Source organism: Apaloderma vittatum, unplaced genomic scaffold (genome assembly GCF_000703405.1).
Source record: "Apaloderma vittatum isolate BGI_N311 unplaced genomic scaffold, ASM70340v1 scaffold38722, whole genome shotgun sequence".
NCBI lineage: Eukaryota > Metazoa > Chordata > Aves > Trogoniformes > Trogonidae > Apaloderma > Apaloderma vittatum.
This window is the reverse complement of record NW_009704846.1, coordinates 21,872-45,175: the sequence shown is the minus strand read 5'-3', so window position 1 is coordinate 45,175 and position 23,304 is coordinate 21,872. Positions and strand designations below refer to the sequence as shown.

At 37.1% G+C, this 23,304-nt stretch overlaps 1 protein-coding gene across 1 annotated transcript in view; it reads left to right on the top strand.

The window, feature by feature from the left end:
• Positions 1–1,307: 1,307 nt before the first annotated feature.
• Positions 1,308–23,304, top strand: part of LOC104270735 (cytospin-A-like) — a gene marked incomplete at its 5' end in the record, with an annotated part of 29,541 nt that continues 7,544 nt past the window's right edge. The window contains 8 exons of the mRNA XM_009865174.1: positions 1,308–1,381; positions 1,696–1,871; positions 3,696–3,859; positions 5,527–5,618; positions 9,665–9,755; positions 11,643–11,726; positions 13,362–13,518; positions 16,971–17,073. Of these exons, the coding sequence (XP_009863476.1) occupies positions 1,308–1,381; positions 1,696–1,871; positions 3,696–3,859; positions 5,527–5,618; positions 9,665–9,755; positions 11,643–11,726; positions 13,362–13,518; positions 16,971–17,073 (941 nt within the window). The remainder of the gene's footprint in view (positions 1,382–1,695; positions 1,872–3,695; positions 3,860–5,526; positions 5,619–9,664; positions 9,756–11,642; positions 11,727–13,361; positions 13,519–16,970; positions 17,074–23,304) is intronic.

The window sequence follows — 23,304 nt, the reverse complement described above, 5'->3', positions numbered from 1 at the left end:
AGGAAAGACCTTAAGTAAAAGACCAGGAATACTGATGGTGTAGGCTTACTTGGGAAGAAACTGGTATCGGCAGAACAAATAACTTCCAATAAACCCTGGTTCACTGGTTTTACTGAGCACAGATACCCAAATACAAGATCTGACAAGTTGTTCATGTCAGAAAAGGAGAGCAACAAAACTTCACCGTATTGATCTGTTTATATGAACATATATACTAGCCTTCTGACTATTCAAACATTTATTCTGCAGTTCCATGGATATTTGCCAAGTTTGGCGGTTTTGGGGTTTTTTTTAATGTATATTGAACAGCTTAAATGTATTAGGCACCTTCAGTCTTTTTGTGGAAAGAGCATTGCTAATATACAGGAAAAATATTTGTTTCCAGCAGGTCTTGGGATGATGAACCTGAACAAAAAAATGCATTCAGTCACTTACTTGGCCCATCGTTTTTTTACAGTTTAGAAATAGATACCCAATGCTATAGAAATAAAATATCCTAGAATCCAAGGATGAGTGAAGTAACACACCAATTAGAATTTTATGCTGTGTTCTTCTTCATTAGTGGCTCAGTTATAAGAATGGAGTAATCAATCACATTGTCCTTGTGTATTGAGTAAAGTAAAAAAGAACAATAATTGCAGTAGTCAGTCTGTCAGATGCTACATGAGGAGTTGGTGGTGATCGAGTCGCATACCCTTTCATATAACTGCTGACAAATTTAGGGAACAGTCTCTTTTATAACATGATCTCATAGACTGTTTGTTCCTTTGCTGTAAACAGAGCCTGTTTCAACTGCAAATAGTAGTTTGATAGATAACAATATAAGATTCTTGGGGACATGAGTAGAATTTTATCTCTGTTGAAGGTATAACTGTGTGTTATATCAGCTGCTTTGTGGCAGGGAGTAAAGTGTGAATTAAAAGGCTACACGTAGCTGCAGCTTACATTTGAAGAGGGGAACGCCTCGGACATCCATGTATTTAGGATCTTTCCATGTTAAATTACCTGCCTTGTTTATTTGTTCTTTGCTATTGCTTTATCATTTTAATATTGTGAAGGGTGGAGAAGAAACTGGAATTTGTGTAAGAATTGAATTTGCTTATGCTGTTTCCGTCACCAGTCATAAGAGAAATATGTACCTATTGACATTTTCTGTCAGATTACTTCTGCTCATAATATTTTTCTCCAGATGGCTTTGGTTATATAAATGTATTCTCTTGAGTAAGTTTTAAAAAACATTTGCAAGTTGTTTCAGTTACTCTGTTTTAGAGACTAAGATCTTACAGATAGTTTGACTTTCTTTGTAGATACAGTTAAAAAACTTCAGGACCAAAAGCATGACATGGAAAGAGAGATAAAGAATCTTCACAGGAGACTCCGGGTAGGTTAAAACCTAAAATCTCGGTAAACTGTAAATTTGGGATGTCATAAGATCTGCATGTGTCGTTGTGAAAAGTTAATATCATGAGTTGTAATACCATTAAAATAATTATTGCTGAGAGACAGGCCTCATACAGACACTAAATTGTAAACTTCTGAAAATTCCATTTTACTTATAAATTAGGTTGTGCCTAGTGCCAGAGACGTAAATTGTTTCCTTTGACAGCATGTGGAAACTATTAATAATAAGGATAACTTTTATTTTTAACTTCAAAATTGTTGTTGCTTTAAAGTTAAAGTTTGATTTACTTGTAGGAGGAATCAGCAGAATGGCGTCAGTTCCAAGCTGATCTACAGACTGCAGTCGTTATAGCAAATGATATAAAGTCCGAGGCGCAGGAAGAGATAGGAGACCTGAAGCGTAGATTGCATGAAGCTCAGGAGAAAAATGAGAAGCTCACTAAAGAGTTGGAGGAAATAAAGTCACGCAAGTATGTGAAAGACAGTGAGAGTATTGTCGTCTTTGTAGGGGGGCTACAATTTTGGAAATCCGTTATCTTGACTATTATTGAGACTCTGGAAGTTGATAAATCCCCTTACCGTGAGGATCTGTATTTTTACAGGCTCCTTTAACTAGGCTTTCAGGGGTCAAAACATTTAAGAACATTATTTTTTTCTTTATATTGTGTATTTAACACTTTTTTTTTTAATTGTGTATTTTGCACTTTTGCAAAACCAGGTTGAAGTGGAGGACTTTTTTTTTCTATTTAACCGCTGGACATGATTTAACTGCCCCTAGTGGGGATAACAAGCAGTTTTGGCTTTTCTGTACCATCATTAATTCTTCTTATTGGCAGCCAAGGCTTTTGGTATGGTTAAAACTACAGCTGGATTTTTACCTGAGAATAAACTTTTATCTAATTCTGCATATATCTTACATTGTTTTCTTTTCACTGATAACTGTTTCTGAAAGTAATTAGAGATGCTTTGTGTATGTTTTTATTAAAAACAATTCAAACTGTGATATATTGTGGCTTGAATTAGGTGCTACAGTTATTTAAAAACTGAGGTCTGTGTCTTTCAGAATTACTAAGGTCCTCCAGTCCATAGAATAGGAACATCTTGGACAGCACTGTTTATCCAGCCTACATTGTCTCTAGGGATTGAATACACGTGTAGCTTACAATTACAGTAATGATGTTTGTGATGTATGTATGTTAAACAATTTGCTTCCACATGGGTGGGTGCTCTATAGGATGCATCACCCTTAACCCAGCATCCAGTAGGACATGAGATAATACAGTCTGTGGAGCTTGGGGAAAAGCTGATGGTGGGAAGAGCAGACGGGTTACACTGAAAATGGAAAGTTCTCTGGATGCGGGACTGGTGGGCGTAAGGCATCTTACCTGAAGAAGACCAAACTAAGGAATGTGAACATTTCCTACTAATGCATTTCAACCAGAATTGTAATTGTTCCATTACTGTTCGCGAATGAACCTTTCAGATTACAGTTCACTTTGGAAGGTAGAACTGGCTTGCTGATTCTGCTCTCAGCATATTCATTATTATCTATACACAAGCAATTTTGACATGGGATTCACTGCAGACAAAGATCAAAGAGGCAGCTGAAGCAGTTTCCTTGGAAGTGCTATAGCTACTGTATTGGAGAGAAGGTGGTAGGGAAGTCTATTACAATGTCTGAAGCAAAAATCAGTCAGTATTTCATTATTGCAGACTGTAGAAAATATGTTGCTTTAAACAATTTTTGTCTTGTGAGTGACACATGGAATACGAAAATCACCAAAAAATATTCTGCACTAAAAATTCATGTTTTTCAAAACCGATTCATATGCTGCCTAAAGATGCATGCCAGAAACATATTCTTACCTTCCCAGTATTCATCTAAATTATTTTCTGTTTATGCAAGTGGAAAAAAATACTGATTATTTTAAAAATATATATATTATTTTCATGTGAAATGGTGAAATACTTAAGGCTCATTTTTATTCCTTTCATTTGTACATATGTGTGGTTGAGAGAAGGGACCAGAAATTAAGCCTTAAATCAAGTATTGATTTGATAGAATTTTTACCTGATACTTAAGCTCTCTTGCTGACAAATAGCAAGAACTTAGAGTGGTAATTTAGGTTGATAAATTATTTCTAAATTACAGTGGAAAGAAAACCAGCTTAATGTAGTGACTGATTTGGACCACGGATTTTAATCTGACTTCAAACGTATTGATTTTGTTTTTAAAGACTTTGCATGTTTAAATGTTTTTTAAATGTCTTAAATGGGCTGCATGTTGATTTCAGGCAGGAAGAGGAGCGTGGTCGAGTGTACAATTACATGAATGCTGTAGAGAGAGATTTGGCAGCTCTGAGACAAGGAATGGGCCTGAGTCGCAGATCATCCACCTCCTCGGAGCCAACTCCTACTGTAAAAACACTCATCAAGTCATTTGACAGTGCCTCCCAAGGTAATTATTTTCCACTAGTAGCAGCTGTACCAAGTTACAGTTTTGCGTATGTTGACGTGGACACTTGTAATGGCTTAGCTAACTCAAAGGTAGGTTGTTTTACTGTACTGCCTTGACCTACAGATGACAGCTGAAACAAACCAACCTCAGCTAGACTGCACAACAGGTCATTCGCTGCAAGCATACTGTCTTCTGTTATTGTCTTTTATTTTTTCTTCACTGTTGCATTGCCAGTGACTCGTATCTAGATATTTTGATTCAATGCTCCTGTATATTAGAAATAGATATACATACATTACACACATAATTGTAGCTGGAAGCACAGCTAATTTCAGCCTGACTCTTAAAACGTCAACTTAATGTGCCAAATTAAGCATTCTAAAAGCCATGTAATAACTAGAGCCAAGTTTGTTTCTTTTAATAGTTTGCATTCTTATAGTCAAAGCACTGATCAAAGTTAAAAATAAAGTCCAGCCAGTATCACCTATTAAAAGATACAGGGAATATTTTCTACAATTAAAAGGATGTCACTGTTGAGAGAATGGATTTTACTATAATCTCTGATTGTGGCAGCAGGTGCTGTTGTTGCCCTCATCTGTAGATTGAGTAAGGAATTCAGATAATTACCCTGAAATGAAAAACACTTGACTTGTGGCTTTAACTGCATATAGGACTTGGCATGGATTAAAATACTTCTCTTGCCAGGCCTTTTGGCTTTGAATTTCACTTACAGTGCTGTCACTGTAAGTCTTTGATATAAAAAGGCTTGGCTGGAAGCAGGCTGTCTTACTGGAGAGACCAAGTACTGTATTGTACATGGCAAATAATTTTTAATTGTTATAAACAATTAAAAAAATCGAAAATTTGTTAAGGTATAGAAGCATCTCTGTAGCATTTGGTGATTCTGTAGGTGGTTCTATTTCCACACTTGTTCTTTTTGTTCATAGGGATTAACAAATTTTTGCTTTCCTAATGTTAATTTTGAAGATTTGGATTTGGGTTTTTTTAATCTGTTATTGGATACAAGCGCTTTCTTGCCAGAATTAGTTTGGTAAAATGGTAAATCACCTCTCCTTTATTTTTAATCTTTTTTTTCAAGCTTCTATCTGCCTTGTTCCTCCGCATTCATGTGTAATCGTGCTGTTCAGTAATCAGATGACTGATTCACCAAATCAGTATTTGTCTCTTCATACATTTCTAAACATGTTTCTTGTTTAATCACAAACTTTCAGGGACTGTTATGTAATATGTAGTACTTGTGCACTTTGGAAGTGAGAAAGGAGAATGAGGTGATACCTATCTTGTCTTACTGGCAGACCCAGGAGCCTGCTACCATCTCTTTAAGTTTATGGACATCAGAGCATTAGTAATGCCATCATTACATCTGCCAGAGTAATAGGATCCTACACCTTAGCCTTGTCCACCCCCAGAAAACTCACATTTTTACCATGGATGAAGACAGAAAATGAGTGTAATTACAGAGGAGTAAATGTGTAGGCATACTTTTAAATGATTTTGCTGTGACTTACTAATTGAAATTCTGAACGATGTGATCTATTAAACTAGTAACGTAAAGCAAAAGGCGAGAGTTTGCCGCAACAGCCAGTCTCCTGTTTCATGGCAAAACTGTGCAATGCTCACGATGGCTTCCTTTCTGTTTCCACTAGTCCCAAGCCCTGCTGCTGCCGCAATTCCGCGCACTCCCCTGAGCCCAAGTCCCATGAAAACTCCCCCAGCGGCGGCTGTATCCCCTATGCAGGTGGGTGCTCTGTGAATACAGTTAATCCTTCTTTGTAAAGAAGAGGATGTGAAACTGCAGGTGGTAATATAGAAAAATGGGCTGACTTTGTGGGGACATGATGATAAAATGTTGCCTCACGTAATTACTAAAATGCTCAGTCTAGCAAAAGGGTCTTTCACTGGGAACCATGTTTTAAGTACAAGATTTGACGTGACTTGGAAGCTTTTTGTTAAATACTCCCAACCCTTACTATTCCTGTCCTGCTGAGGAGCACCAGAGGAAAACTGTCTGCGTTACTTTGTGGGGACATGATGATAAAATGTTGCCTCACGTAATTACTAAAATGCTCAGTCTAGCAAAAGGGTCTTTCACTGGGAACCATGTTTTAAGTACAAGATTTGACATGACTTGGAAGCTTTTTGTTAAATACTCCCAACCCTTACTATGCTGAGGAGCACCAGAGGAAAACCGTCTGCGTTCTTTGGTTTTGGAGTTGCAGTTTGTCAGTTCTTAGTCCTCTGCCTGGCATGGAAACAGCAGTAATCCCCTTTGGGCAATGGACCGAGATATGTGCAGAGTCTGTCAGCAATCATCAGTATAAATGTGTTCCATCTCTCACGGGCTTTCAATAGCTGACCTGAACCAATTCGTGAAGAATTGTGAATTGATTATCTTAGTTCATTTTCTACTGACTGAGAGTTTGGCCCGTTGGTGATTGTACTGTCTATTTTGTCCTGTCCCTTTTGGAGCTTTGTCCATTTGTTCAACTGCTCCAGGAGCCTGGGTACACTAACATTCCGCCCTCAGTCCTCTAGTGCTCAGCTTTATCCAGATCAGCTTTAACCAGATCACTGTTGATTTTATTACCTCACTAGCTGTGTGAAGCATGATTTTGGCAAAAGCCAAAATGTTTGAAGAACAAAGCAGGTGGGACCAGATTCACAAAGAAAATTGAAGAATGTGCTATATATTTTACTCCTTTGTTGCTAGCAATTCTGCTCTTGCCTTCAAGGTTTTACAAACCAGAAGTACTGAAACTTGATTAGGAGCAATACCAGGAACAGACTGATGTTTCCCCCGTGCTCAGACTAGTGCAGCTTTTATTCATTTAAGAGTGAATTTCATAAAACAAATAGATAGCCTCAAAGCAAAAAGAAATAATTAAATGTTTTTGTGAGAACTTCTGCTCTTTTCCGTGGCTCAGTCATGCTTGACAGCAGTATTCTAAAGTAGTTAAATGTGACAAGTTCTCTGACAGATGCTTTGTTCCTTTTAATCTGTCTTTTTCTATTTATTTCTGTGTTCTTGTAGGACAAAAGACATTTAATCTCATGTTCTGTAAGCCTAGACCATAGCTTTGGCAGGCGGAAGACGTTTAGTACTAAGCCTTATTTCACTTTATTTACATGTAAATTAACCGTGAACCAAGTATCTTCAAGTACTGCAGATCTGCTAAGGTTTACAGCTCTTGTATCGATGTTCTCTGTCTGTCTGAATTACTTGAATTTTTAATTCTACTTCGGGTATAGAACCAAATCATTAACAGCTGGATACTCATGAGTGGGAAACATTGCCTGAAAAACAAAGGGGAGAGTGTGTGAATGAGAATGACTTCTATTGTCTTTTGAAGATAGGTGGTTTTCTTGAAAGTATTTGTCGTTTTCCAGAAGACAACTGAGATTTGTGACCTCAATTATGTAAATTGCGTTTAAAGAATATTTTCTGCTCAAGAGAGAAAGGGTTTGGGTTCAAAACCAATTTTAATTGTCTTATCCTTTATTTTCATATTACTACCTTGTTTTCTACTGTTGTGTTCTATGCAGTTTTTGTATATTGCTTGTCTGTGGTTTTTGCTCTCTTCCAATTGAAAAGCAAAATTTTAATAAGTAGTCACTATGTGAGTTGATGTATCAGCTCCTACTTTATAGAAATTGGCCATAGTTTCAGATCTTCAGTAGAGGTGGAGGGGTTGATCTTTGTATGGGTGTTGCAGTTCTTGTTATCATTGATCTCGGTTGCTTTCAAATGTTACCACAGGAGAAATATTTACATGGGCACCTACTGAGAAACTGGCACAATTTTGATATTACAATAAGATGGATTGATTGCAAAAAAGATTCTCCAGGTATAGATGCATCAGCTTGTGCCCTCTCTGAATTGTGTATCACTTCATTTTTTTGTTGGACTGTGTCGTGAACTTCCTCAGCCTTGGAGAGTTTTTGTTTGCTTTGCTTGTTTTTCTTTGCAGTAATACGCACATGTATGAGGAGATACATTCTTTGATACATTTTTGTAAAATAAACAAAGCAACCCCTTTCTGGCTTCAGGTCAGGCCTGCTGTGGAACATAGCTGTTACTTACCATAGCACTTAGATATACTGCAAAACAGCTTGGAAAGCGAGGTATGAAGAGATTCCTCTTCAGAATGAAAAAACAACCCTCCTATATTAGCCCAAGGCTCAGCTGGTCTGATATGCGCCGAGAGTGACCAGCGTAGATGCCTAGGGAGGGACAGAAGGATGAGGAAGCGTATCTGCTGCCTTTCCCTGAGTATGTACTGCCTCAGTTTCATAGCTGGAGAGACTCTGACTTAGATGTGATTTCAGATTTACTGGTCACCACTGAACACCCTGCTTTGCTTTAGGCATATATATTTTCAAGCTCCAAGCAGTTCAGCATCAAAGACTTCCCCTGTCTTAGCTACATAATGTGTGAAGGACTGTGTTTGTTCTGAGATAGCTGAGTGTAGGTGCACTGGCATGAAGTACGTACTGAAGTGCAAAGAGATCGGGAATAGGTTCCTGGGTAGTGGCTGACGCTCACATTTCCTTCCGTAGTCAACAACAGACACAGAGGTGAAGAGTCAGAAGCAGAGTATTTGGAGTTTAAGGCATTAGTTCATCCTGCTATAGTTTTGTCTCAAATGTGAAATATCAGGTGTTTGTTCTCCTGTACTTTTTTGGTCTCCCCTGTGTGCTGGTTCGTGTTTCTGGAGTTGTTACCTTACCACCGAGTATAATAAAAAAATCTGAAGAGAGTTATAGGTAGCCAGCAGAAACTAGGAATGGCTATGAGAAAGTACTTGTTGATTTGCTCTTTGAAGTGATTAATTTAAAGAAGTAATTGTGGATAATCTTCCCTGAGTCTTCAGTGACCGAGTATGAGTTTCAGTCACTGTAAGGGCAATTATTGCATCGTACAGTTCATTTGTGTGGTATTAAACTGCTTATTTCAGGACTGTCCAGTGGTTACTGCGCTGTTGTGTGCAAGACTTAGCTCATCTGTGATCATGTGCTTTTAGCTGCCAGAAGCCATGCATTCCTAAGCATCTTACAAAAAACTTGAAAATAAAAAAGTCAGTATATGGCTAGTCTAGAGTAGAAGAAAAATTAAAGTGACCTGAGAAAGAAAAAATAACTGTATTTGTATTTTATTACATATTTGACAAATACTTAACAAAATGTCTTTCCAGTTGTTTACCGAGCATGTCAGTTAACTAGGCGGCAATAAAAGCTGTGGACTTTCTAAATAAAAAGTAGTTTTTTCAGTAGGGTTTTTCTTAGCAAAGGGTAGTTTGTGTCACTACCCGCAATACACCGTTATGCTCATTTTCCAGAAGACACAAAACTGTGAAAGTGTTTGTTAATAACACAAATCAAGCACTAAAATCTTGGCTAAATATAAGTTTATATTAGTTTAAAAAAACATATAAAGTTTAATCAGAACAGGTTTGTACAAACAAAATATTAATGAAGGTGAAAATTAAAAATAGGAAAATACAAAAATTGCAAGAGAATTCACAATCTTAATTTGCAAAGCTGGTTTGAGAAAGAAGTTTCAATTTAAAGAATGTCATTGTATATCGTGGGTATATATATGCAGATTGGCAAAAGCGACCAGTAAAGAGGACACACCCTTTTTCCCTAAGTGTTTTTAAAGGTTCTTTTTTTAGTGCTCTTAAACCATTAGTAATGTCCTATGTGAGTTTCTCTAAAAGTGATTCAGTTCCTTTATTTTTTTTTTACCTTTAAATTGTGTTTGACCGAAGCATTTTTCCATTTCAGAGGCATTCTATAAGTGGACCAATCTCAGCTTCAAAACCCCTCGCTACACTCACAGACAAAAGACCAAGCTATGCTGAAATCCCTGTTCAAGGTATTGATTAAAGCTCATTCAAACTTTGTGTTTAGCAATGTTATTAATAGGAGGGTTTTTTGTTTTATATCATTTAGTATCCAAAGCACTATCATATTATATACTTATCAAAGTATTTTCATAGAATTGTTTAATATCTTGCATTCCAGTTTTTATTACATGTGCTTCATCATATATGGTGACATGTCATATAGATTTTTTTGTTTCGAATTTTCAACAAAACCATGATTATATGCCCATAACTTGGCATTATTCTGACACTTTTTAATGTGTGCGTAAACTGAGATAACTTGCAATATCAGGAAAGATGATTTCAGAGACACGTCTTGCAGTTGTCTGCAAGATATTAAAAAATACACACCTCTGTGGTTACATTATGTGTTGTGTGTTTGAGGATTTTCCCCCACCCAAATGAGATGATGATGATGGTTGGCATTGCATGTGAATAACAAAATATAAGTTTACTAAGTATTGAATCTTCAGGAGCCAGATGAAAAATTGAATCGAATTAAATTGAGTGATGATTTATCTGTTTCCCAATATTTCCGTTGTTCTGTGAACTTTATTTTGTCTCTCAAAACACTGTTCACAATGTGCTCTTCCTGTGAGAATGAATGGCTATCATGTGTTGGGTGTAGCTCCCTGATTTATGCCTGGTTTAGGGGTTGTTTTTTGGGTTTTTTTCAGTAGATGTTTCTCAAGATAATCCCCCTATGACTCCAGGCTGTATATTTCCTCTCAATTTGGTATTCCCGAGAACTGGTGCTTTCTAAAGGATTGAGTTTTTTCTTTTTTTTTTTCCCCTTTTTTTTCTTTCTTTTTTTTTTTTAGTATAGCACTTCATAATAGTCTGTATGTGCCAGATTTCCTTCTTGCCTTTGTTGAACGCATATTGAGGTTATTTGTACAATGCAGCTGGAGTTTTAATTTTAGAAACTTTGATATTTTTAGGAATATTGAAATGCCTTTCCAAGAAGATAGTTTAGCATTCTTTAATTGTTGCACAGTTCCTGGGTAGACATAGGCTTAAACACAGAATGAGTGGTATGCTTTACATAGCTGTTGTGTTTTCATTATAGTCGGTTCATGCAGGAGCAGGACTGCATTCCCACAGAGAGTGTGCCAGACAGAATTCCTGTTTGCACATTTTTTAAGTATCTGTAGTGATATATGTTTCTTATGTCACATTTTCAGCTGATGAATGGGGTTTCACTTTTTTTTAAAATCCTTGTTCTTTGTTTTCATGGGGGTTTTTTGTGTTGAAACTACTGCCTTCTAAGTGTTTCTACATAGGAGTATGTATTTTGCAGTCTGAAGTTTTATTTGAAAGATTATTTCTTCAATAATAGGAAATGGTTTTGGTTTGATTTTGCTCATTGGAGTAAGCAGAACTAATCTTTCTGTACAATACATAAAAGCACCTTATAGATTCTACTGCATGGAGGAGGAAAAAAGGAAAAGCATGTTTTTATTGAAAAAAGTAAGAAGAGCCAACCCAGCAAACCAAGGGGAAAAAATAATCATGAGGGACAAATCAATCTGCTTTACAATCCAGAGTGTGAATGGCATGTTGAATGTTTGTGGCCTTGTGCTAAATGGCGATTCCTTGCTCAGCCTTTTGATTTAACAATTAATTTTCTATAGAGCGGGGCAGCTGGATTAGTAAGAGTTCTTAGGGGAAAAAGGGTTAAGAAGGGCATAATGTATTCATAGTGAACTTTGTTGGTAATGAACAAATTTAAACCTTCTCTTTCATACAGATAAAATCAGTTCCTTTCACTAAAACAGCCCAGCTCAGGCGCTGGTAGACAATATTTGTGACTCATACTTAAATGTCTTATATTAACTGGAGTCTTTGTTAATAATGTTCTTTTTTTCTTTGTCCAGAACATTTGTTAAGAACATCTTCTACCAGCAGGCCAGCGTCTTTGCCAAGAGTACCTGCTATGGAAAGTGCCAAATCTATTTCTGGTAATACCATGTTTTTTATATTACAAGTAAAATTAGGAACCCACCTTTCAACGCCGTACTTACAGGCCTACTTCATATTTTCAGGAGAGAATTTTGGTCTTCGGACCATCAAGCTATTGTCAAAGAAGCTCTATTTGGATATTTGGAATATCTTACTTTTCAGTGTGTATGAGTTTTCTTTTGAAGTATTTGGGGAAAGAAACTGAAGTCCAGTGGTAAAATAATATTCTATTTTATTACGTCAAGTGACACTGAAGAATTTTTTTTTTAAACTTTTTGTCTAATGTCCTTATTGTTACATACACAGACTTTCACCAACATACCAGATGAATGAGTATGAATCAGGCATGTAGTAGTTGACTTACGTCATCTTTCCTTGTATTACAAATAATTTTGGTGTGTACGGTATATGTGAGGAAGGAAACTTTTCCTAGCTGTTACTTTTTATTGCTTGGATATAGGATTTTTTTTCTGAGTAAGTGAGGCAGAGAAGCATTTTGTGACTGGCATAACCTGCAGCTGTTCTTCAGTATTACTCACAGTGGTTGCTGCACATTTGATGTTAGCTTTGGGTTTTAAAAAAATAGACTTGCTAAAGAGAAGTTTATGTAGAGTGTTAGTTTAGGATCAAGCTGAGATCTCAGTATCAGCAGGGTTTCTTAAAACAAATCTTAAAGATGTGTAGCACAAAGAGTGTGGTATTGTGAAAGTGATACTTTCTATAAACTAGGCAGAACTAATTTGAGAGAAATATTTTTTTGAAATCAGATTTGAGTAAAAGTTTTCAAGAAGAAAATGTAGTTTAGATCATTGTAATTTGTCCTAAAAAAAACCCAAAAATCCACCCAAAAGATTTTTTGATTTCCTCCCCCATACACACACAATTCTTGTTTTGTATTTATAAATTAATGTACTTGCACCAAGTCATTAGAAAGAAAGTCTCTGATGTATGTGAAAAGTTGTATCTTTGATTTGCAGAAACATAAACAATGGTGATTATTTAGGAATAAAAGGCAAACCTCATACTTCTAACTGGAAACTCTTCCATGTAGAGAAAACATAACCCTTCCACGTCTGGTTTTACAGAGTATAATGCTTGTGCTTTCATTTGAAGAAAAATTGTTTTTCCTTTGATAAAATGAAGCAAACTCTGTGGAATGTGGCTGAATGGTGTCAGGTCAATCTTTGATATTTTTGATGATATATAATTAATGTCCAGAGCGTTGCATACATGCCAATTCTTGATTAAATTTAAGTGGAGATAAAGCAGCTGTCATCTCTAAACTGTTTTAGTCTTCTTTTTTCTCAACTGCTTGAAGCTTAGCGACATAACTACATGGAATAGAGAAAATTCAATGTTTTGTTGTTAAAATTCCTTCTCGTTCGTGACATCCTTGAGATAGACATAGTGACATTCCATTAATACACATTTGTCAAACTTTCTGTGCTTCAGGATATAGGATTGATCAAATGTTGATAGTGCAGTCTTAATCTTTGATATTTCCTAAGTGGAAAGTCTTGGATACCGGTTTCTATGTGTGGTTTCTGAACTAATGCTTGTCAGTGAGCGAGAGTAAGGTCGAAAGTGTTTTTCTGTTTGCCAGCGATAAATATATGGGCATTTTTCCCTCTTAGTCTCTCGAAGAAGTAGTGAAGAAATCAAGCGGGATATCAGTGCACCTGATGGAGCATCTCCAGCATCTCTCATGGCGATGGGTACCACCTCACCACAGCTGTCACTCTCATCTTCTCCTACAGCATCTGTCACCCCTACAACTCGAAGTCGAATAAGGTAAACCCCCTTTTTCTTGGTGCACTGAGATGTCTTAATTTCATAGCTATCTGTATGCATATATGTAATATTGGCACTAAGACTGCAGTCCTTACTGCCACTCATACTGTAACAATCTTTATTGGTTTTTGAGAGCTTCAGAAAATGTTTTCTGCAGCTCCATTAGTTAGACCAGAAGTCTGGCTCTTTGTGAGGTTAGTACCAAAATTTCTATGCTCCACTAGAAAGCCCAGCTAAGTCATGTTACTAAATAGTAGCATCGTATCAGTTCAAAATACCATGAAGCCAAATTCAAGGAGGGAGCTTGCAGCACGTTGAACAAATCTTTCCTAGTGTAGTTGCAGCTGAAGACAAAAAGCAGCATGACTAGATCTTAATTCCAGATGCCGACAAGTCTTCGAAAGAGCCGTGAGTGAATGGGCCTGAGTTGTTTGTCCCACAGATGAAATCACAGTGCAGGTTTAAGTAACAAATCGCCGGGCAACCCCCTTTCATGAGTAAGATAAAAAGGGAAGTCTGTGATAAATTTTAAACTTTTCCTATTTGTAGTGTTAACAGTCAAAGGGCTTTGAAGTATTTAAGCCTCATGTTATGCAAGTGGAGTATGTACTAAGTAGGGCTGAGTAGCCCTGCTTCATAGACTGGGAAACTGGCAGACAAAGGTGAAATGACTTTCTCAAGACTATTTCACACAGAGCTTCCTGACAAAGCTTTTGAACAGCAGAAATGTTAAAACTTTAATGTTCTGAGACATTTGCAATATGTAATAATTACATTAATAAATTGGGAAATTAGTTAAACAGTGGGTGCTCCTGAAAATAATTTCCCTGAAATCAGCTGAGGAATGCCTCAGCGCTTCCCTCCTTTCGCTGTGCAGAAATTGAATTGAGGTTGGTTCTGTGGGTACTTTACTGGGAGCAATTAATACTGTGTGTGTTAGCACTTAAATTTAGACTGTGGTACATCCAGGCAAAAAAACCCCAACAAACCACAAAACCCCGTAATACTTGTATATGAACTTTGAACTGGCAATGTATAAAATTGCATCAATGGCAGCCTGCAGACTGTAGCAAATAGTGTAGTATTTCCTGGTAAAATTGCACAGTTACAGCGATGACATCACTCCCATGCTGCCTGACCCCCAGCGCAATGCTAAGCACTTCGAGAAGGCTGAGCAGTGGAATCTGTGGCAGTGGGTGTGTGGAGATGAGCATGCTCTTTGGAACCATCCTCACAATGTCGCTGCTGGACTTCAATTTGTTAATGTGATCAGGTTTCTCTTACTCCCCACCCTGCTTTTTGAGAGGTATTGTAAAATAAAGTTATTGCTATGGTATGTTGAAACAAATAGTTCCCTGTTGTAGTGGAGGCTTTATTGACTCTTTGATTTGGAATACAGCTGAACTAATATGTGAACTTGTAAGTTTCGTGTGTCAAACCATTTCTTATTGTGTTCATACAACTTAAGCTAATTGATTTTCTTAAGCAGTGTTTTCATAACTGTGAGAACCTGAGAGAAACCATGTGCTTTTACTGGAATTTGAGAACAGGCTGTACAGCTCCCTCATGGCTAAACAGTTTGTTTAGCGTAAAGAGAGGGACCTTTTAATTTGAGTTCTTATATGTTGTCCCAAATCACTGTTCTGAAGTTGTTGTAGTGTTGCATAATCTTTGTTGTAGACTGAATATGCAATCCCATTGTTATTTATTTCAGTCACCGATGTAAAAAACACACCAGTTTGGGTTGTTGAAATATGCACTGATTTACAAACTGAAGTACAGAATATGTTGAACCATAGTTCAGACTGTGTGTTGCCTATGAAGTTGAGATACTATTCAGATAATTATTTCATATTTAAAATGCACAATTAGCAACTTCCTTTTCACGTTAAATCTCTCTGAGATTAGCAGTCAGGTTTGAAGGCTCATACTGCTATTAAAGGCACTTACCTTTCTTCCTGTTTGTTATTCGGCTGTGCATATATTTTCATGGATGTTTCAAATGTTATCTCTTTCTAAGCAACTTGGAGATCTTGCCATCTGTATTTCAGTGAGGACTGGCCAAGCAAATTGCAATGCATGTGTTTAAGATTAGTGCTTCAGAACATTTCCTTGTATCTTGGCACGTGTTCTCTTCTTTTATGTGTTGAGTGCCAGATTCTGTTATGTGGGACAGTCTCTGGTGTTCTGTGGGCAGCACACACGCATGGAGAAGTCCACATTCCCTGGATGCTTTCTTTTCCCCTAGCAGGACCTGGAGAATTACTGCCTGTAAATCTCCAGCAGGGAATTCATGGAATCCACTGAAAATACTATGTATTTGCCCATTCCACCCCTCTTCTCAGTCACCAAATGAGTTGTAAAGAACAAAGAGTTGAAGATTTGAAAGTTATCTATACAGTCTGTATGTCTTTTTTGGAATATCCAAAAGGAGTACCTTAGGGTATTGTATTTGTGGATGTTGTGAGACTGTTGCTTACATCTGCATAGAACTCTTTAAAAAGCAGCAGATGAGGAAATCTTTGCGTTATGGCTTCCCTGATAGCTATCTTATTTTAATTTTACAAATGGAAATTATTAAAAATGAGAACAACTGCTTGCACACTTTATGTCCAGTAACTAAGCTCCATAATGGAGTAATACCTAGTCTTTTTGTCACAGACTGTTCACTAAATTATCTGTAGAATACTGACTCGTGTAACTAGACTACTGAAAAATATTTACCTCTAAAATACATATTTATTTTTCATCTAAGGATTCATTTCTGAAGCCTGGTAAAGAGATACTTGTAATGTAAGAATCATGAATAAGTGGCCAAATCAGTTATGATCATTCTTTGCTTTCTTAACCTTTCCTTAAAGAAAAAATTACTCAAGATAGTTTGATAGACTGAAAGTGAAATTAATTGCTAGCTTTTATTGTGCCAGAATATCAAATGGCAGATCAGCCTACTTAGATCTCCTCCCTCTTTTTTGAGAGCTACAGATCTTGGGGAAATGTTCTGTTAATAATGCCGTGCTGCTAATATGCAAACTTGTTGTTTCAAGGTGACATTTGTAATCGACCATGAGATGCAAGAGATAACATCAGTTTATTCTCTTTCTAAATACAAAATAGAGTCACTTGAGTTAGCTTAATGGTTTAAGCTGGAACTTATGATGTTGTGAGTTTAATTTTTGGAACCCTTAGAAAAAATATCATTGAGGTTGAAAGACCTAGAGAAAAAAATTTAAAGAAAAAAGGATGATTTGCTATTGAAAGAATTACTCCAGAATAACTCTTAAATCTCTGCAGGTGTTTCTGTCTGTTCTGTTTTTCTGTCAGTAGTGCTATATATATCCTTCTGCTTTCACTGTGACAGTAATGTGTCCTTTTTAAAAACTCACGGTAAATATTTCTCTTGCAAAAGATACATTACAAACTCTTAAGTTGTGATTCTGCCTTGATCCTAGGGAAGAGAGGAAGGATCCCTTGTCTGCCCTAGCGAGAGAATATGGAGGATCCAAGAGAAACGCCTTGCTGAAGTGGTGCCAGAAAAAAACAGAAGGCTATCAGGTAACTGTAGAGCTGTTGAGTGCAGCAGACCTGGAGCTGCAACACGTTAGAGTCTGCCAATGGCATAAACTGGGCTGCTCCACACTTGACTGCATAGATTGCAGTGGCACTGGTATGTACTGTACTCTCTTCTTGGAACACATGCTACGAGTCCTAACCCAACTAACATTAATAGCTCTTCAGTCACTTTGCTCCTTGTTGATAATAGCTTTTTTTTAAGGGGGCAGCTGACCTCCTATCGAGGCACTTTAAAACAGCCTTTTACAGATTGCACTTCTGAAACCGTAGCTGAAACTTTAGCAACGTAAGGTTCATATTAATATTTCCCAAATGCAGTTAGAGTACCATTTCTCGGATTTCAGAGATTTTTTTTTTTGATAGGTGATTAGTGTATGGTTTTTTTGATCTTTCAGTGTGCTTCCATTCACTCTCTAGGGATGACTTGTTTTGTGAAGGTTGTATCGTCTTCCATTTTAAGTTTGGCTTTCTACTGCTGTTCCAGACATTTTTTCTTTTCTTTTTTTTTTTTTGTTTTCCAGTTAGTCCAAATGTTATCAGAAGCCAAAAGAACTAACAAGATAACTATCCAGAGTTCTCCTGATTACATTATTTTTTCAGAAGAATAGTGGCTTCAACAAACTAAACCAGGATGTTGATAGTCTGACCGTGATGTATTTGTTTGGTTAACTTGCATTGAAGGTGTTTGGAGTTTGCAACACAATCCTCAGTTTGAGAACTGTACTTCTTTCCATGACTTGAGCCTCACAATGCAGGAGGAAGTTGCGAGCTGCATAACAGGATGATCGCCCATCCATAGGAAAAGTCGTCTTTCAGTACAATGGACAGGCTTGTGATATAAGCCCTCCCCCCTCTTCCTGTGGCACGTCTAGTACTAAACTGTGCTATTTCTGAGGATAAGCTTCTTTGTGGAAAGAGCCTTTCTCCTTCCCCACATTTTAAAAAAGGCAGGATGTTATATTTCCTTATAAATCCTCTAAAACTGAATACGAAAATATTTTCATGTATTGTCTTGAAATACAAGATGAACTTGACAGCTTCCTTATTTGGCTAGGCAAAGTAACAGAAAGTATTCCAAACTTTTAATTCTCTAGTTGTGTGCACATGCAAGAGCATGCTTTTGCTTATATAGGTTGCGGCTTATAATTACTTGAGTTTTATAAAGGCTTGTAGAATAGGTTCTGAGACTTATTCTGCTTGCTTCAACAACTGTAATAATGGTTCTCTGCTTGTGTTGCTACTGAGAAGCTGTAGCACATAGCATATAATCAATGTATTTCTTATCTTGAAAGAAAAAGATGATGTCAGGAGGTTATGTTAAGTTAGTTTATGGAGAAGAATGTCTTCTGCTTTAGGCACACTCGTTTTTCATGTTTTCGTTGTACAGGATTTGTTTAGTTTCAGCATTCTCTGAAATGCAGTTCTTCTTTTTGAGCACTATGTTAGTGGTGTTCTAATGTTTTAAACCATGTCTAACATTGTGTTTGGTGTGAATAGTGCTTATCCAGCTTTCTGGCATCTCAGCAACATTATCAATACCAGATAAGAATCTATCTTGTTTGCTCTTTTTAAAATTGAAACTCTTAGTTTTATTTTAAAACTACATATATTCAAAACTGACAATCAGTAAGCAAGCATCAGAATAATGAACATCTCCCTTTCTCAGCCAATCCTAGATAAGGTGTTCTAGCTCTCTTCGTCCTTCTCTGTCACACAAATATTGACAGGAAGCCTTTTCTTACCTCCAGCTCCTCCTAGTGTCTTATACTCTGTCCCAGTTCCCTTTTATCCCCAGCATTTCCCATCATTATAACTTTTAGTCTTCATCTCTGCCACTGTTTGCTTTACTGTGGCTTACCTTCTGGGCAGGAGCCAGCGCAGCTTTTTTATTGCTGCCTGCATGCTGAGGCACTGAGCAGCTGGCGCTGGCCTCTGAGCTGCTGCCTGAGCCGCGTGGAACAACCAAGTCCTAAATATCGCAGCCTGCTCTTCTGCAGGCCTAGGAGTAGGTCTGCTTTCTACCTAGTCACCAATTTTGCTCCTGTTACAGATTTAAATCCATGTTAGCTATTAGTTAGTTAATTACAAATATAACAGGTAAAGGAAAAGTACTTGCAAATGGAGTCTGTAAAAAGTTCTGAAATGACCTGGAAGACTTTAACCATGATTTAGAAAAAAGGAAAAGAAAAAGGAAGTCTTAGAATGCTTGTGTTTCAGAATAATTATATTCTTAATTTTGGCCCATTCATATTATATCAATTTGTTTCTAATTAAACTGCATAGCAGAATTTTTAAAGGTATCTTGAGACTTTCTCTTGTGTGAATACATTATGATAAACAAGCTAATATCTAACGTTGTTAAAAAACTGTAATACATTACTTCATTGTGGAGTTTTTTTGATTATTCAATAGAATTTGAAAAGGAATAAATGAACAGATTTCTTGAAATGTAGTTGCTAAACAACATTTAACTATGTTCCAAATCTGATATTTTTAAAGAGTACCTCAATAAAAAGAAAAAAAGGTTAAAATAGCTAATGAAAATAAGAAAAACTTTTACTGATGTAAAATACAGTATGCCTTGATCTCTTACTGTGTTGTTGCTTTTAATACGCACGCTGTCTGAAGGCAGAATTTTTTCTTGAAGCTTAGGTTTGGAGAATGGTGATCTGCAGAAGGTCATTGCAGAGCTAACAGCAGGCTGGTTCTCTATTAACTTTCATCTAGAGCCTGTTTGGTCTAGACAGAATTGTCCTCCCTACGTTACTGACTTTAATTATATTCAGGGCTGAACAGATCCCTAAGCCCCAAAAGAGGAGAGTAGGTCTCTTTGGATAATGGTGGGGAGTTTTAAGCATTTAGATTAAGGAGGAATGAATCACCTTTTAGTTTTCAGATGAACAGGCACAAAATAGTTGAACTTTGATCATGTATTAGCTTTGTTCAGAATCTGACATACTGACTCAGAGTATGCAGCCAAGTGCTGCATTTTCCAGAAAGAAGAGAATCATCCTGACTCATCTGAAATATGTGCAGTGTCATAAAACTGTCAGAAATTCCAGATATCTTCAAAGCACAAAGTAATCCCATCCAGCTGTTATGTACACTGGCTGGAACACAGCTACTTTCATTCTGAGTACAAAAGAAATAAAAGTCAAGAAAAGGATGTAAATGTGCATGTTCCATGTTAAGAAGGGGACCAATAAACAGGATACATACATCCTTACCCATTCTTATCTACAGGAATATTTCAATTTATTTTCCATTTTTTGTCAGCATTCTGAGAGATAATTCACTTCCAGAAGTCTAACACCAAAAAAGTAATTGTCACAAGATAGGAGCAAGAATAGACTAATTTTTTTTTTTTAAGCTTTCTGTGCTTCTTAGGCAGATACACTGAAAGACCTCCTGGCTACAGCCTTGTAGTACCTGTCCTCTAATTCATGCAGTGCTGCTTTTTTCTGGAAAGATCAGTTAATTTTTATCTCTTGTACAGATCAGAGCTACGTATCTTATAAAGGAAAGTAAAACTTACTATCTACATGACAGCAATAAGCAATAAAATTGTTTAGTGGCTGAGCAGTGTGATCAAGTGTGAATGTACGTGTACCGAATGCTGTGCTGCGTGCTCCTCCAAATCGAGCCGTCCTTTCGTTTGTAGTCAAGTGTAGAATAACAAAGCTCAAGGTAAAAGACGGTTGCTTTTTTAAAAAGCTGTTCTTACCTACATATCTTTATCAACAGTAAGCTAGATCACACTCTGCTCCAAGTTTAAAATGATCTCTAAGGTCGCTTCCAGCCTAGGCCATTCTATGATTCTATGAAGTATTATATTGATTTTATGATTTTTTTAAAAAATGCACAAGAAGAGGACAAGACTGTGAGCTTATGTAAGCCTGTGTTCAAATACTGCCTCCAGGGTGTGCATGCTTGCCCTGATGCTGTCTGGTTGATTCATCAACATAGTTGGGCTGCCAGAACACTTCACTCCTTGGTTTAAGCTGTGATGCTTTAGCCAAAGATTGTTGAGTTAAGGAAGGGCATGCTTCCTTTTTCTGTTTGGATTGGATTCTGTTACAAGAGAAATGTCAACTTATTAGACTTAATTATGACAAAATTTAGGATAAATTAGGAAGCTGTCTGTATCTCTTAAGTGCCTCAAATGTTAACGTCTGAAGCAATTGCTGGGTTTTTTTGAGAATGACTTTTATAGTTCTTTTTTGTGCCGAAACTGAAAAATAACATATCCTTGGTATGGAAGGAAACTGCTAAACCATCAATCCTCTTTAATATTGACTCTTATATTTGCCATTTACTTCCTTTTCAGAAGTTGGGTTTGCAGAGGCAGTAGTTGGGACTGCTGTTATGACTATTCCAGAAACCTGCTTACGTTCTCACCTCCTGCCAGAAATACTGATGGTCTCAGCTTTAATCCATGAGTTGAGAATCGGTGAATCCTGATTCAGTGGAGTGTAGATAGCAATTATTTTGTAGTCTACCTTTCTAAGGTTTGTTTAATGGATACTCTTTTCTTTTGTATGTGTATGGGTCTTTAAAAGCTTTTAGAAGCTTTTTAGTAGTAATTTTCTACCATGAGAAGAAGCCTGCCAAGGCCTGTAAACTTAAACCTCAAATCTTGTTTTAATGGTGTAATATGTTATAGTACAGAATCATATTAATGCTCTTGCTTTCTCAGCCCACTTATTTAATTAACTAATATAACGGAGACATGACAGATGTTTTTATTTTCTTCGTGTCCTAACTCATTTGTGAGCCAAACTAAGTTAGTAAGTGGGAACTACTTCTCCTTGCGCAGAGCAAAGGATGAAGAAATAGCGTCTGCGTAGTATGCCCCTGCTCAAACTGTGATTTACATAGCTCAGGGAGCTGGAAGACAGCTGTGGATGTATCTGCTGAAGAGATAGTTAAAATAACTTTGTTCTTAGTTTCTAACTGTAAGTTGTAATCTATATCTGGGGATTTTTTATGTGTGTGTTTTGGTTTTATTTTTAGATGTGGAGTGTTCTGGGAGGGGAAAGAAGAGAGAGTTGAATCACTGGGTTATAACAGTTAATATCTGTTTCTTGCTTTTTTTAAAAAAAAATTACTTTTCACTAACTGTAGAAGACCCTCAGTTAATTTAGTATTATTGCAAAAAGCAACAGGAAACAAATTTCAAATTATCACTACACTGGTTGAAAAATTGTGAATCCTAGAAAAGTCATAGGTTAGGAAAGACTTGAGATTGAGTTTATGGAGAGCCCTGTTAAGCAGTCTGGGATGTTTCTAGTGAGAGAGATTCCTCCACTTCTCTGGGCAACTTATTCCAATGCTTAAATGTTTCCTGGTGAAGTCTTTTTTCTTATATCCAGACAGAAGGAAACTGTGCCTGTTGTGTTTTGTCTTGTCACCATGTGTCCTTGTGAAGAGAATACCTCCAGCTTCTAACTGCCTTTTAGGCACTGGACGACAGATTACATCTCTCCTGAATCTTCTTTAGGCTCAGTAAACCTTCAACTTTTCTTTACCTGTCATGTTCTCTAACCATCTAATTGCTTTGAACCCGTCGTTATTCTTCAGTGACTCTTTTGAACTGGGGGACCAAAGCTCTGTCCAGTGTTCCGGATGTAGACTCAAGGGCCCAGCAGCATGCAGAGCCCCAGTCCCCGATGGACTGGCTGGCCGCTTAGTGCTGCAGCTCAGGACACTCTTTGCCTTCTTTACTGGAAGCGGGTGCTTCTGATTCACGTTCTAATCCAGGTCACTTACTGTTTAACCACGACTGTATTTCAGCTGAAGTTGATGGACCATTTTGTTCCTATTACATTTCAACCTTGTTTAAGGAAGAAACTTACTTCTTTCTATGTGGGCACAAGGGAGTACTCGTTTTGTGGTGACTGCTCCCGCCTTGCACTTTGCAGTTTACGAGGAGCTTGAGGCATGCTTGAAATGGGTTTTGGCTGTGGATCCACCAGTGTTCCCCTGCTGTCTTTTTTCCCGTCTGTGCCGTGGCTGTAGAATGGCTGTGGAATTTGGTCTGTTTGATTATGTAAAATGTTACATTCATATGCTCTGTCTCTGAAGAAGCCTTATAAATTTTTAACTCTGTTTATTGTTCCTGGTTGGAAAGTGTCTTCCACAAATCTTTTTATGACAAGAGCCTATTGCTTAACTCCTTTTGTTAGAATTACCTTTTTCTGAAAAATCTCTCCC